Here is a 15,414-nt window from a genome sequence, read left to right on the forward strand (position 1 = left end):
TGTGTGGGGTTGCTTCTCAGCCAAGGGAGTGGGTTCACTTACAATTTTGCCTAAGAACACAGCATGAATAAAGAATGGTACCAACACATCCTCCGAGAGCAACTTCTCCCAACCATCAGGAACAGTTTGGTGACGAACAATGCCTTTTCCAGCATGATGGAGAACCTTACTATAAGGCAAAAGTGATAACTAAGTGGCTCGGGGAACAAAACATTGATATTTTGGGTCCATGGCCAGGAAACTCACCTAGACCTTAATCCCATTGAGAATTTGTGGTCAATCCTCAAGAGGCAGGTGGACAAACAAAAACTCACAAATTCTGACAAACTCCAAGCATTGATTATGCAAGAATGGGCTGCCATCAGTCAGGATGTGGCCCAGAAGTTAATTGACAGCATGCCAGGGTGGATTGCAGAGGTCTTGAAAAAGAAGGGTCAACACTGCAAATATTGACTCTTTGCATCAACTTCACGTAATTGTCAATAAAAGCCTTTGACACATATGAAATGCTTGTAATTATACATCAGTATTCCATAGTAAGATCTGACAAAAATATCTAAAGACACTGAAGCAGCAAACTTTGTTGAAATTAATATTTGTGTCATTCTCAAAACTTTTGGCCACAACTGTATATAGCCAAGTTATTTTTACCCATTGTGTATTTATTCCTTGTGTTATTTTTCTATTTCTCTTTTTCTCAGAATCTTTGGGAAAGGCCCATAAGTAAGCATTTTACTGTTAGTCTGCACCCATTGTTTACGAAGCATGTGACATTTGATTTATCTGTCGTGTGAATATTGTTGCTACAGAGTATCTTTCCTCTTAAAAAGAGAAAAATGAAGTAATTCTATTCTATAGGGTGCCATTTGGGATGCATACTTTGGACTCTAACTGTTACGATCTGTGACATTGGCTTAGGAGGAAACCGCTATTACATGGTTGTCTTTCGGGTTGCGTTATTTACTGTTTTGCATCAAAGTTTTTTTTTAACAAGCATTGGTCATAAATTATGATTCCCTATTTTTGTTGATTTAAAAAAAAATTGTTTCTAAAAGCTTTAACAAGAGCAAGGTATTGTGTTTCGTTTGACCTTGATCTGGCTAAGGGTCAAACTGGTTCAATCACCAACAAATGACAAGGCAGTGAGTTGACTCATGTCATTCTTTGGATCTTGAAAATCTCATTAGAGTGAGGCTTGTTCTCACATGGTATTGACTGGTTGCTTAGGATTTAAAATATGGTATGTGACTTGAGTGTATAAACAAAGTAGTTAGATGATTTTTAACAGATTTGATGCCATCTGTTGCATGGATACCATAGAGATTGCAATTTTCCACAAGTAGAAAATATTCTGCCATCATATATACCATGATGTGTACCTTACACTTACATCAAACATACAATATGTTATATTTAGATGAAAGTGTCATGAAAAAACAATTGCAGGTCTCTTAGTCTTTGGAGGTGATTAGAGGACACATTCAAGCCTCAGTTTGTAGTATTCGATTTTTTCAGCCATCCCGTTACGTAAGAAATTGAATATTTTCACTTCTCGCGCTATTTCACCGCAGCGGATAGGTAGCTAGCCAGGGACGTTGGGTGAGTTTGTAAACATTAGACTTGCTCGTGTTCAGATATCAAGATGTTACCGAAAATACTTTGTCGTGGAACAATTGATCTTCTGTCACATTTACCTTCCCCATTCTGAAATACTTATTTGACGCGTCTCAAATTGTGTCAGTGCCCTAGACAGCTAGCTAGCCTGTGTGACTGGGTGTTGTGTACAGTAAGTAACGTTATCCTCAATGGCAAGGCGTTAGCAAGTTAGCTGAAAAAAATCAATAAACTAGCTTAGCATTAACAGCGACCGCAAGAAGCCCTTTAAATTCGCTCGGCCGTGATTGCCAATGGTGGCTGATGGTTTGGTACAGACAGTACAGCAGACAATCTGGTGATAATGCTAATGGCCTGTCAGATATTGAATAACGTGGTCCGTTCTTCATCCTTTCTGACATTATCTTGCTAACGTTATATCTAGCGTTAACTTAAAGTGCTGTTGTAATCATTGGCCCATGGCTAGCTAGCTAACAAGGAAGGGGCAAGATGGCTAGCTAGCTAGTTCGTTACCTTGCTAGCAGCTTCTGTTAGCTAGTTTCTGTGCTGAGACTGCGCTGTTTGTTGACAGTTAGCCGAAAGGAGGCCATTTACCTAGGACAGCTAACCAGTAGGCGTATTTTACCATTAGATAGCTAGTCAACGTTATGTATTTAACTTTTTACAACAATAGAATTAACATGGCTTTGTGTTATGTAATGTAAACAAAGTACTTTAATTGGAAGTAATGAACATTATTTATGTGAATATATCTGTTAACCCTAATTTATTGTCCAATACAGACCGTTTTTTTATTACCTAGATGTAAGACGCAGACAGAATAACACAGTTCCATTCTCTTCCTTTCCCATACCTCTTTATTGCAGGCTCTTTGTGTGAGATGGGGGACGATCGACCTTTTGTGTGCACCGCCCCAGGCTGTGGCCAGGTAAGGTCTCTTTCCCTCGTTTTCTCTTCATCCCATATTCTCTTTTCCCCCCACTCTTTCACCTCTTTTTTACATATCTTGGATTTCAGGAGCCATCTGCTGTCTCACCTGTGTCTTGTGTTATCTTTGTACACAGAGATTTACTAATGAAGACCATTTATCGGTCCACAAACACAAGCATGAGATGACCCTGAAATTTGGTCCTGCCAGAACTGACTCCGTCATCATTGCAGGTGCTTGCCTCTAGCATTTCTCAATTATACTGTATAAAGCAATTATATGTTAGAACATTTTTTGACTAGCTATTAAACAAACACTAGCACCAAGACCCCTAGAGGGCGTAGTTCTTCCTGATGTCGTACTACATCTTGGTGTCGACGCAGTCAGCCCAGCTGGCTGTACACTCGTGTCCCCCATAAAACATCCCCCATTCAGGCTGCAAAGGCATCGGTTTCCTCCTTAACTCGCTGTAATGGTTCTACCATCATGCTAGACTGGCTAATGCTACTTCCTGATGTTGGAGACTAGAGTAAACAAGACTGCTGCCACCTGATTGGCTGAACGCGGTGTGCAACATCCGGAAGTTGCCAATTTCTCCCCTCTCTCTCTCTCTCTCTAACCAGACCAGACCCCCACACCCACCCGCTTCCTGAAGAACTGTGAGGAGGTGGGTCTGTTCAACGAGCTGGCCAGCTCCTTCGAGCAGGAGTTCCGGAAGGCCCATGAGGATGACCAAAGGAACAAAAACCCGGTGAGGATTGTGGAGGGGCTATGATGGGTTCGATTTTTAAACATGTAGTTTGACCGACTGATAAATGTTGTGTGTCTGGTTGTTGGTCCCCACACAGCTCACGGCCCCCCAGCTTCCGGCCCCACCCCTACAGACCCCCTCTGGGGTGAAAGAAGAGGATGAGGGGCCTCTGGAGGTAGACTCCTCCCCCCCAGGCAGTCCTGACTCCACCTCCAGCATGTCGGACAGCAGCAAAGAGCCAATGGTGAGAGGAAAGGTACAACCTGGGGGCCAGGTGAACTGGGTGTATGGTTGAACAGATAATCGTTGTGTATGCTTTCCTCTTGTCAAGTTTGCATGGTAATTTGAGTGAGAGAGCGAAGGGAACAGTGGTGGCCAAAGAGAGGCTGCAAATTAATCACTTAGCTGTGAGGCAAGTAAAGATGTCAGCAAAAAGTTGAAACTTAGTGGGCCTCTTAGTGGGTTCACCTCAGCGGCCTATAGTGTCCAACTCTCACCTGAGTTTCTCTCAGGCTGTGTTTACAATTCTGATCTTTTTTTCACTAAGTGGTCTTTTGACCAATCAGTTTAGCTTTGAAAAAGACCTGATTTGAAAGATCTGATGTGATTGGTCAAAAGACCAATTAGTGGAAAAAATATCAGAATTGGGCTGTCTGTGCAAATGCAGCTTCTGTCTGACTGGATGTGATTTGTGTTGACAGGAGACTCCTCCACGGCCGGTGGTAAGCTCTGCCCCCACGCCAACTATCGTACGCCCAGGGTCCCTTCCCATTCACCTTGTTTACGACCCCCTGCACCCGACTCTGCCCTCGCCAACCTCTGTCATCACACAAACCCCGCCCTCCAACAGACAACTGGGGTGAGTCTAATCTGCCAAGATCTCTTTGTTTGTGTTCTCTCTGTCTATTTAATTTATACTAATCTATCTCCTGTTCTCAGCTCTCCGACAGGTTCCTTCCCGCTGGTAATGCATCTCCCCAACGGACAGACAGTCCCTCTCCTCCCCAGCCCAAATATGACCTCGGTCATATCTGTGAGTGAATCACATTTATTTATAATGCCCTTTTTACATCAGCATTGTGAGTGAAAGTAGTAATGTCTAATGAACATGAAAGTCTTGATAATGCCAGGTCATTAGTAGGTGTTATTTTGTCCCTTCCTGTGTAATTTGTAGCTGGCGAGGCCGTTTAATTTGGTGCCCAACATCCCTGGGATTCCAGGCCCTCCGATTGGTGGGACCAGCAGTGGCTCCTCCTCCCCATCTGGGTATAGTCTACACTCAGAGGCCAAGATGGTGAGAGACGCATGCACCGGCAGGGACACACACACACAGTTAAGAAACAAATATCAGTGGGCCTACCCATGGCAAAGGGAGGCAATGTTAACGGTAACTGTTTATTACTATAGTTACAGAAACTTGTGGTCATTTTGGTAAATTACCAGTAGATTTACAACCCTAGGAAAGCAGGTTGTTGATGTCTGTATGACATTTATGTGTCCCCCCCATCCCTCCCACTCTCTGTAGAGGCTGAAGGCAGCGCTGACCCAACAACAGCAGCAGCATGGCCCGGGGGCTCAGAACGGGGCTGGAGAGGGCCCAGGGGGGGCAGGGTCCAGCCCCATTGTCCCCCAGAGACATGAGCAGAGCCAGCAGCCCTCGCAGCACTCTGACACACCCTCTCCCGCACAGCCACAGGTAACACACACATACTGACACACACAATACCTAAGGGTCAGGTGGAATCTGCTAAAGGCTTCTGTTCTCCCTGGTTGTTACACTCTGTTAGGGCTGCAGCCCAGTCACTAGAGGGGAGTTTATACTAGAACTGATATGAGGAGTCCCCTTTGAAAAGCCTAAAGGGCTAGTGGCAATGACAGACAACCTCCAGAAATGATCAAAATACTAGAAAGGACACTGAACAAACCAAAAGCTGTTACAAAACATGTTTTGTAGATTAAATATGCTGGCAACTAAAGGTATTGATAAGAGATATGGACTACAATAAAGGTTCCAAAAACACCCAAATACTTCCTTTTTAGAACTGCAATGCTCTCAGTATAGTGATGCAGGTCTTTATATGTTGTACCCATGAAGTTGTCATTCCAAACTGTATCTGCAACGTTATATTCCATTTGTTTGGGCTCGAGCGATACTTCTGTTTAGTCCGCATATGGAAAGGTATCGTTCGAGTCCAACAAAATGGAATATAAAATTGCGGATCTTGTTCTTAGATCTCATGTCGCTTGCATGTATTTGCCAAACTTTTGTGCACAAACATTAAGTTAAAATATGCACAGGCACACTCTCATGCCTATATGATTTACATATACTCACACAGCAAACCAGCAGTGGCTCCTCCTCTCCATTTGGGTATAGTCTACATTCAGAGGACATGATGGTGAGAGGCGTATACATGGAAACACTTAAAATACACATGCAAATGCACTTTTACACACACACACACACACACACACAAGCTCACACTCTTGTGCACTCTGGCATTCTCTCATACATACACACCCAGTCCAGAGTGTATAATACCTTCCCTTCCCGTCTTCCCCAGATGTCCCCAGCCCAGCCCACAGGTGGTAGGAGGCGGCGGGGTGCGGAGGTTGACCCAGACGAGAGGAGGCAGCGCTTCCTGGAGAGGAACAGGGCGGCGGCTTCTCGCTGCCGACAGAAACGCAAGGTGTGGGTCGGCTCTCTGGAGAGGAAGGCAGAGGACCTGGCTACCATGAATGTTTCTTTGACCGTGAGTCTACCGCCCTACAACCGTAACTGGACTTAGACTGTCTATTACAGTCAGTTACAATAGACCGTAACTGGGCTATTACAACAGCAGAGAAAGGCAAACTTAAAACATTGAACCCGTCTGGGATTGTATTATACTGGTAGGATCCCAAATATCATTCTCCTGCCCATGCGGTGTTATTGTATGCTTATCAGTGGTTGAGAACAACTTTGTGTGTAAATTGTCTTGTGTGATGTGTTCTGTTTCTATCAGAATGAAGTGGGTCTGCTGAGGAACGAGGTGACCCAACTGAAACAGCTGCTGCTGGCCCACAAAGACTGCCCTGTCACTGCCATGCAGAAGAAGTCTGCCTACGTAGGTAATGTCGACAAACCATGCATGAATCAACTATCAATCACACAAATATTTCATTCACTCCATCTGTTTGATTGTTAATTTAGGCTCTAATATTTCTGTCCCCTTTCCATCAACCTGTACTTCTACCTACCTACCTACCGATCCATCAATCCAGGATCAACCTCCAACTCATCCATCTAATCTATTGCTTGCCTCTCACCTCTCTTTAAGGGTGAATGTTTCTCTCTCTGTCTGTAGCTGCAGGAGTAGAGGAGAACTCCAGGGACCCCCCCTCTGAGCCTATGGGTTCCCCAGCCCCGGTTATCCAGCACGGGCCTTCGCCCCTTGCCCCCAGCCCTGGGGCCATCACCGTCAACGGGCTGAGCGTCCGCGCGGCTGAGGCAGTAGCCATGTCGGTCCTGGCCGGCATGGGGGCGGCCCAGCAGGGAGGGGTCCTCATGGCCACACAGCCGCAGCCGGCCCCCAGATGATGAGCAGGCGCAGGGAGTCAGTAAGAACTCTACATTGGGCTTTACGAGGCTGGACTGGCACAATGATGTGTGCAAGAGATTGAAAGAGAGAAAGGGACCTGATTTGAAATCTGAAATTCCACCTGTTGATAGTACTTTTCACTCCCCTCCCCATCTTTCTCCATCCTACGCTCTATGACCTTGGACACACTTGATAGCCTCACAGCCAATGATAATCACTGAACAGACTGAGTAGTCCTGCCTCTTGGGCCCATTTTCTGATTGATCCTAGCTTGGATGCACTCACTGTCTACAGTTGAAGTCGGAAGTTTACATACACTTAGGTAGGAGTCATTAACTTGTTTCTCAACCACTCCCAACATTTCTTGTTAACAAACTATAGTTTTGGAAAGTCAGTTAGGACATCTACTTTGCATGACACAAGTCCTTTTTCCAACAATTTTTTTACAGACAGATTATTTCACTTATAATTCACTGTATCACATTTCCAGTGGGTCAAAACTTCAGACACTAAGTTGACTGTGCCTTTAAACAGCTTGGAAAATTTCAGAAAATTATTTAATGGCTTTAGAAGCTTCTGATAGGCTAACTGACATCATTTGAGTCAATTGGAGGTGTACCCGTGGATGTATTTCAAGGCCTACCTTCAAACTCAGTGCCTCTTTGCTTGACATCTTGGGAAAATCAAAAGAAATCAGCCAAGACCTCAGAAAAAAAACATTGTAGACATCCACAAGTCTGGTTCATCCAGGGGCTCAATTTCCAAACGCATGAAGGTACCATGCTCATCTGTACAAACTAGTACTTGCGTACTATTGGGACCAACCACCATGGGACCACGCAGCCGTCATAACGCTCAGGAAGGAGACGTGTTCTGTCTCCTAGAAATTAATGTACTTTGGTGTGAAAAGGGCAAATCAATCCCAGAACCACAGCAAAGGACCTTGTGAAGATGCTGGAGGAAACGGGTACAAAAGTATCTATATCCACAGTAAAACGTCATAACCTGAAAGGCCGCTCAGCAAGTAAGAAGCCACTGCTCCAAAACCGCCATAAAAAAAGCCAAACTACAGTTTGCAACTGCACATGGGGACAAAGATTGTACTTTTTTGAGAAATGTCCTCTGGTCTGATGAAACAAAAATAGAACTGTTTGGCCATAATGACCATTATGTTTGGAGGTGGAGATGCAAGCCGAAGAACACCATCCCAACCGTGAAGCATGGGGGTGGCAGCATCATGTTTTGGGGGTGCTTTGCTGCAGAAGGGACTGGTGCACTTCACAAAATAGAAATTGTGGCAAAATGGCTTAAGGACAACAGTCAAGGTATTGGAGTGGCCATCCCAAAGCCCTGACCTCAAATCCTACAAACCTGACACAGTTAAACCAGCTCTGTTAGGAGGAATGGGCCAAAATTCACCCAACTGTGGGAAGCTTGTGGAAGGCTACCCAAAATGTTTGACCCAAGTTAAAAAAATTAAAGGCAATGCTACCAAATACTAATTGAGTGTATGTAAACTTCTGACCCACTGGGAATGTGATGAAAGAAATAAAAACTGAAATAAAAAAATCTCTCTGCTATTATTCTGACATTTTACATTCTTAAAATAAAGTGGGGATCTTAACTGACCTAAAACAGGGAATTTTTGCTAGAATTAAATGTCAGGAATTGTGAAAAGCTGAGTTGAAATGTATTTGGCTGTAAACTTCCAACTTCAACTGTATATAGAAGTGTATGTACATACTCACACACCCGTGACATATACACACACTCGATCAAAGAATGTAGTTTTTGTTGTCTATTTCCAATTCTTCTCTCCCCTGTCTACAGTGTAAATCTCTCCTTACATATTTATCTTGTTTATGCAGCTGTTAATCCTTGGGAAATTCTTTATCATCTTTAGGGCTGAATAAGTGTGAAATATTGTGTGTGCATATTGTTTTCCCCTTGTCATGGAGTGAGCCAAAGTAAGGATACAGTCAGTGTCTGGCCTTTTTTTGACCTCGTAGGAATTCTGCTTTCTGGCAACGTGTATGAAACTACTTATTGACTGCATGGATATTAGAGGACACTGATGAAGACCACTGTCTGTGTGCTGGTGTCTGTTAATATTATCGCTGGTTTTAACATACTGCTTTTCAAATGACTGATGCAAACAATGATAATGTCCTAATGTAACACTTGAAATGGTTAGGTATTAGATTATACTTTATGTAATAATCAGCAAACTCTTCATTAGATAAATCATTTACCCAGGCTAAAGTTAGATGAAGAAAAAGTAGTGCAATATATTTTTATATTCAATATTAATGTTCCTGCGTTTAGCCAAAGCATGTTTAGTGAAGTCAGTGGTAGAATGGGTTGTTCTAATTCAATGAAAATGGTTGAAATTCTAGGTGATCAAAGAAAATGCATATCTGGATTAGGGAACATCTATATTGAGTTATAGATCATGTCTTAGGCTCGGATGCTTTACCCCATTTGAAAAACTACTGTCTATTGGAATATCATTTTTCTAAGACTCTTAATTTGAATATGGCATGAAATGTCCGTGAGGGATGTCCTTTTATGTTTTTACCACTGTCATTTAGCTTTGGGGAATACCATATTGTTTATTTCCTCATCTTTTTGTATATATATATTTTTTAACATATCAATATTTTAAAATGTAATTTTATTGCTGTAGCTTCTCCACCCTGTCATGTTACCAGTCCCCTCATGTTCTGTCAAGAGGAGGGAAATGTCTGTCTTCAACAGTGTAACCTCTACAAACTATTGTAGAAATTGATTGTCTCTAAGAATGTGTTGAGGGAGTTTTCCTAAAAATGTATTCCACCTTAAGGCGGGTGAAATGAACTTGTGTATAGTCTCAACTAATAAACTATCTCCAGCAAAATAAATAATGTAATGGTTTCAGGTTAATCATTTTCATGCTGAGTATCTCTGTCTGCGTGCCTATCCCCTTGGTGCAGAGCTCCATGACAGAATAGGAGCAGAAGGGGTGTCTGATCCGGTACTGGCTCAGGGTGCTCATCCACAGGTGCCAAAAACTGGTGGCCCGAGTGGACTGGTTTCCAGAGTACGTAAGTACACACACGGAAGACGAGGTGTGTGTACCAGTGGAGGCTGCCGAGGGCAGCCTCCACTGGTACAGTGGGAACGACTCATAATAATTTCTGAAACAGAGTGAATGGAATGGCATCAAACACATGGAAATCATGTAATTGTTGATACCTTTCCATTAATACCACTCTAGCCATTACCACGTGCCCGTCCTGGCACTTACTACCATACCCTGTTCAAAGGCACTTAAACATTGTTTCAAGGTTTAAAAATCCTTCTTTAGCCTGACTCCTCTTCATCTACACTGAAGTGGATTTACCAAGTGACATAAATAAGGGATCATAACTTTCTACTGGTTAGTCTGTCATGGAAAGAGCAGTTATTCTTAATGTTTTGTATGTTTGAAAATCAGAGACCCTGTGTGTGACTGTAAAGACCGTGAGGTGTGAATCCTAACTTCCACTAAGTAGATTTTTCACTGAGTCTCCCATTGACATTGATGAATGACTAACTGAAAATTCAATTTCTGTGGAAGTTAGGATTAGCTCCTAAAATGGTGTACTTCACCATGATTTGTATGAGCCTGGGATGTTCATCTAGTCATGAAATTGAAATAGCTGACTGATGGATATCATGGACCATAGCTTTATAATCAGTAGCCATATCTAAATGTAACTGCCAAAATAAAGGAAACGGCAACATAAATTGTTTTAATAGGGCACTGGCCCACCACGAGCCAGAACGGCTTCAATGCACCTTGTCATAGATTCTACAAGAGTCTGAAACTCTACTGGAGGGATGCGATGCCAGGTCACCTTTATAGTTTGATGAGCATAAATTATGTAAACCATGCCATGGCTATCTCAGTCACCAGATTTCAACCCAATTGAACACTTCCCTCACCATCAACAAAACATAAAATAATGTAATTTCTTATGGAGGTGGCATTATCATCTTACCAGGGCATAGCCATGGTGGCCAAAATCATGACCTACCTAGCATTTTTATACATGACTCTAAGCATGATGGTATGTAAATTATTAATTAGCGGATGAACCATACCTGTGTGGAAGCACCTGCTTTCAAAATATGTTGTATCCCCCATTTCACCCATCCCCAACTGTTTCCGTTATTTTGGCAGTTACCTGTGTGTTCAGTCAGTGGTGTACAAAATGCTCTACATTCAGTTGCCACAAAGTAACGCCAGGGGGAGCAGACCGTCTACTGATCTCATGCTCCAGTCACAACAATTAACATGGTCATGTGACAGATTCCTTTGGCGAGATGTTCATCGCTCACAGTTATGGCGGTGTCAGGGAGTCGCAAGGATGGAGTACAATCCACATCTTGATATCTGATTTTTCTCGTTGACTTTTCCTTGATTGTTACATACTACTCAGTATTATTCCTGCAACGATGGCGGGCCGAGGCGTGGATATATCAGCACTACCAAAAGAGGTCAGGGACCAATTGGCGGAGTTGGATTTGGAGCTGTCTGAAGGTAAGGGCTTGGGACAGGGAAAAGAGAAAGAGTTGAAGAGTTGTTGTGTCTGGTAAATGCTCTTATGAGTGTGTCCCAGATAAAAACATCAACAAACACCCGTCCCGTGTCAGTGGCGAGAGCTGCAGGCACGACTCGCTCGCGCTGCTCTGTTGCCCAGGAGGATGAAAACACTGACTTCCTTTTTTAGAAATTTAATTTAATTAGCTGGTTAGTGCCCTAAGAAAATAGGTGTTGGTCTTTATTATTTTCGCCTGCAATGTCATAGTGTTGTTGAGTAATGACTATATAGAGATGTCACTTATTGGATGAGGCTTTTGATATGGCTACAGTATTAATCGTATGCTACAGTATATCCCGTGACTGGATGTAATACTTACCACCAGAAGTATACCTCTCAACGTTAAAACAATCTTCCAATTTGCTTTGCAGTCAGTGCATTTTTCTCAAGTCGCTAGGCTATAAACTGCCTTCATGTTAATTGCAATATCAAGGAGACCATACAGGTTTTCTCCCTGTCATAGAAATTAGGTCAAAGCTCTCTCCCTCTTCACATGTCTGTTTCTGAAATCATAGTGCTGCTGCAGTGATGCTACACGTTCCATATAACTACAGCACGGTAGACTGCTAAACTCTCTTGTTTATGTGGGAATGCAGCTTTCACCTTGTTTTGACAAATAGCAATGCTGAAAAGGAAATAATATGGTATAATGCAAGTCTCCTACTTAGTTGGTGAATCACAGTATTGCTGGTTCTGTGCTGTGCGGTTCCAACGCGCCTGGGGTTAGATTAGTAATGTTATGTTTCGGCTTTGGAGAGGATGTAGAGTACCAGTCAAAAGTTTAGACACAACTACTAATTCCAGATTTTTTCCTTTGTGTACTATTTTTTTATATTGTAGAATAATAGCGAGTACATCAAAACTATGAAATAACACACATGGAATCATGTAGTAACCAAAAAAGTGTAAAACAAATCAAAATATATTTTATATTTGAGATTCTTCAAAGTAGCCACCTTTTGCCTTGATGATAGCTTTGCACACTCTTGGTGTTCTCTCAACCAGTTTCACCCAGAATGCTTTTCTTGAAGTTGTTCCCACATATGCTGAGAACTTGTTGGCTGCTTCCTTCATTCTGCGGTCCAACTCATCCCAAACCATCCACATATTCCATATGTGTTATTTCATAGTTTTGATGTCTTCACTATTATTATACAATGTAAAAAAATAAAGAAAAACCCTTGAATGAGTAGGTGTGTCCAACCTTTTGACAGGTTCTGTATGTATGGGAAGAATAGACACCATTGGCGAATGACTGACTGGAGTCAGTTAGTTCTCTCCCTGACTCCCCTCTCTCCCCTCCCCCCTCTCCCACTGTGTGAACAGGGTAAATCCATTTGAATTCAATCACTTTTTAACATCCCCCCTTTTGATTTGAACTAAACCTTTCATACATATTTTCCTATTGCAGGGGTGCAACTTTGGTTTTAGAACTTTGGTTTTAGGGGGGGATGGGGGGGGGGGACCATCTTAAACTCATTTTCTGCAATTCTACTAGAGCTGTCCCCGACAAAAAATACTCTGGGTCAACCAAGAGTAGTCTTTTCTTTAGACCAATTGATTGGTTGACATTTTTAAATGTGTATTTTTCAATATATAGACACCCTATGTGTTTGAATAAAATCAACTATATGTACTGAGCTTGTCTGATGCTTTAAGCAGGCTGTTTGATTAAATAATTAAGACATGCAAATTACTCGAGGGAGCCAGAGATCAAGATAGTCTAACCAAAAGAAAAACAACTATTCCCAACCCTCTTTTCCCCGCTGCTTGCCTTAGCAGATTCTGTAATAGGCTACACCAGTGGTCAGCAACCTTTTCTATTTGGACTGTCAATTTATCTTACCATATCTACTAATCTGCGTGCCAGTTCTGATTTTCATATGCACATTTTTCTGGAACCGTTTTTTAAAATGTATAATAGTCTTTGTATCTCAAAATCATAGAATGTAGATTAACCACAGACAATCTAAATGAAAGTTATACAAATCCTAAAGTAACTTTTATTGCCATTGCCAACTATGTTACAAAATAGCTTACATAAAGCTAACAGATAAAAACATTGCAGCCTGCATGTAGAAAATATCCTGATAAAAATAAATATCCTATGAATCACATTGTCTATATGCATGTCCTGTTTGCAATGAACTTGAATCAATGTATCAATTATCAACTGGTATGCCCAGAAACTCATGTTGGCAAACTTGAAACATTGTATAAAATATTCCTGTCCCTCACAGTTTCCCGTGCCAGGGAGCACGGGACAGACACAGCTGTAGGCTATTTGTGCAAGGGATAAGAAGTGATCAGGTATTTGTATGACATTTCCACTGGATCTGAGCATTACATTTTTCCCTTTAATGCCAAGTGGTTATCGAAAGGAAGAGAGCTCAAAATATTGTTAAAATACTTTGAGGAACTATTGTCTGTCAATTGATTCTAAAAACAAACTTTGTTTATTTACTTTTAGAAGCTCCACAGCTCATTAGTGGTGGTGAATTAAGACAATCAGAAATACTATCAGACATCCCCAAATGGGCACATTTATAGGCCTACATTAATGCACAGGCCAGGTAGACTAGTCCTACAGTGGGGCAAAAAAGTATTTAGTCAGCCACCAATTGTGCATGTTCTCCCACTTAAAAAGATGAGAGAGGCCTGTAATTTTCATCATAGGCACACTTCAACTATGACAGACAAAATGAGAAGAAAAAAAATCCAGAAAATCACATTGTAGGATTTTTTATGAATTTATTTGCAAATTATGGTGGAAAATATGTATTTGGTCACCTAAAAAAACAAGCAAGATTTCTGGCTCTCACAGACCTATAACTTCTTCTTTAAGAGGCTCCTCTGTCCTCCACTCGTTACCTGTATTAATGGCACCTTTTTCGAACTTGTTATCAGTATAAAAGACACCTGTCCACAATCTCAAACTGTCACACTCCAAACTCCACTATGGCCAAGACCAACGAGCTGTCAAAGGACACCAGAAACAAAATTGTAGACCTGCACCAGGCTAGGAAGACTGAATCTGCAATAGGTAAGCAGCTTGGTTTGAAGAAATCAACTGTGGGAGCAATTATTAGGAAATGGAAGACATACAAGACCACTGATATTCTCCCTCGATTTGGGGCTCCATGCAGATCTCACCCCGTGGGGTCAAAATTATCACAAGAGCGGTGACCAAAATTCCAGAACCACACGTGGGGACCTAGTGAATGACCTGCAGAGAGCTGGGACCAAAGTAACAAAGCCTACCATCAGTAACACACTACGCCGCCAGGGACTCAAATCCTGCAGTGCCAGACATGTCCCTCTGCTTAAGCCAGTACATGTCCAGGCCCGTCTGAAGTTTGCTAGAGAGCATTTGGATGATCCAGAAGAAGATTGGGAGAATGTCATGTGGTCAGATGAAACCAAAATATAACTTTTTGGTAAAAACTCAACTCGTCATGTTTGGAGGACAAAAAATGCTGAGTTGCATCCAAAGAACACCATACCTACTGTGAAGCATGGGGGTGGAAACATCATGCTTTGGGGCTGTTTTTCTGCAAAGGGACCAGGACGACTGATCCGTGTAAAGGAAAGAATGAATGGGGCCATGTATCGTGAGATTTTGAGTGAAAATCTCCTTCCATCAGCAAGGGCATTGAAGATGAAACGTGTCTGGGTCTTTCAGCATGACAATGATCCCAAACACAACACCCGGGCAATGAAGGAGTGGCTTCGTAAGAAGCATTTCAAGGTCCTGGAGTGGCCTAGCCAGTCTCCAGATCTCAACCCCATAGAAAATCTTTGGCGACAGCAGCACCGTGCTGGTCTATAATAATAGCTTTCCCTTCACACAGCATGCATTAAATATTTTTCTCCCTCACCAATATATACACAATACCCCATAATGACAAAGCAAAA

The 15,414-nt window shown here is 42.3% G+C and overlaps 2 protein-coding genes across 11 annotated transcripts in view; both read left to right on the forward strand.

Annotated features, from left to right (window-relative positions):
* Positions 1-1,551: 1,551 nt before the first annotated feature.
* On the forward strand, positions 1,552-7,280 carry LOC112254654 (cyclic AMP-dependent transcription factor ATF-7). 10 transcript variants are annotated; one of them, XM_024427385.2, is made up of 13 exons: positions 1,552-1,599; positions 2,481-2,542; positions 2,679-2,775; positions 3,166-3,293; positions 3,391-3,549; positions 3,995-4,152; positions 4,233-4,326; positions 4,468-4,587; positions 4,819-4,989; positions 5,633-5,692; positions 5,858-6,046; positions 6,299-6,404; positions 6,641-7,280. In XM_024427385.2, the coding sequence occupies exons 2-13, from the start codon at positions 2,495-2,497 to the stop codon at positions 6,871-6,873; spliced, it is 1,563 nt and encodes a 520-aa protein (XP_024283153.1). In that variant the 5' UTR covers positions 1,552-1,599; positions 2,481-2,494; the 3' UTR covers positions 6,874-7,280. The 10 variants fall into 10 exon arrangements, with proteins under 10 accessions (XP_024283153.1, XP_024283156.1, XP_042180429.1 ...); XM_024427388.2 differs by having other exon boundaries at positions 3,391-3,537; positions 6,641-7,278; XM_042324495.1 differs by having other exon boundaries at positions 6,299-6,400; positions 6,558-6,824.
* Positions 7,281-11,228: 3,948 nt separating this feature from the next.
* The window catches only part of LOC112254655 (disco-interacting protein 2 homolog B-A), a 90,739-nt gene continuing 86,553 nt past the window's right edge, over positions 11,229-15,414 (forward strand). The window contains exon 1 of the mRNA XM_042323716.1: positions 11,229-11,438. Coding sequence (XP_042179650.1) covers positions 11,354-11,438 — 85 coding nt within the window. The 5' untranslated portion in view covers positions 11,229-11,353. The remainder of the gene's footprint in view (positions 11,439-15,414) is intronic.

The sequence above is a fragment of the Oncorhynchus tshawytscha genome, linkage group LG07, assembly GCF_018296145.1.
Source record: "Oncorhynchus tshawytscha isolate Ot180627B linkage group LG07, Otsh_v2.0, whole genome shotgun sequence".
Lineage (NCBI taxonomy): Eukaryota > Metazoa > Chordata > Actinopteri > Salmoniformes > Salmonidae > Oncorhynchus > Oncorhynchus tshawytscha.

Coding starts and splice junctions, on each gene's coding strand:
- LOC112254654 (XM_024427385.2), top strand. CDS start 2,495: ATGGGGGACGATCGACCTTTTGTGTGCACCGCCCCAGGCTGTGGCCAG. Junction 3,550..3,994: donor AGCCAATGGTGAGAGGAAAG/GTACAACCTGGG, acceptor TTGTGTTGACAG/GAGACTCCTCCACGGCCGGT. Junction 4,588..4,818: donor TACACTCAGAGGCCAAGATG/GTGAGAGACGCA, acceptor CACTCTCTGTAG/AGGCTGAAGGCAGCGCTGAC.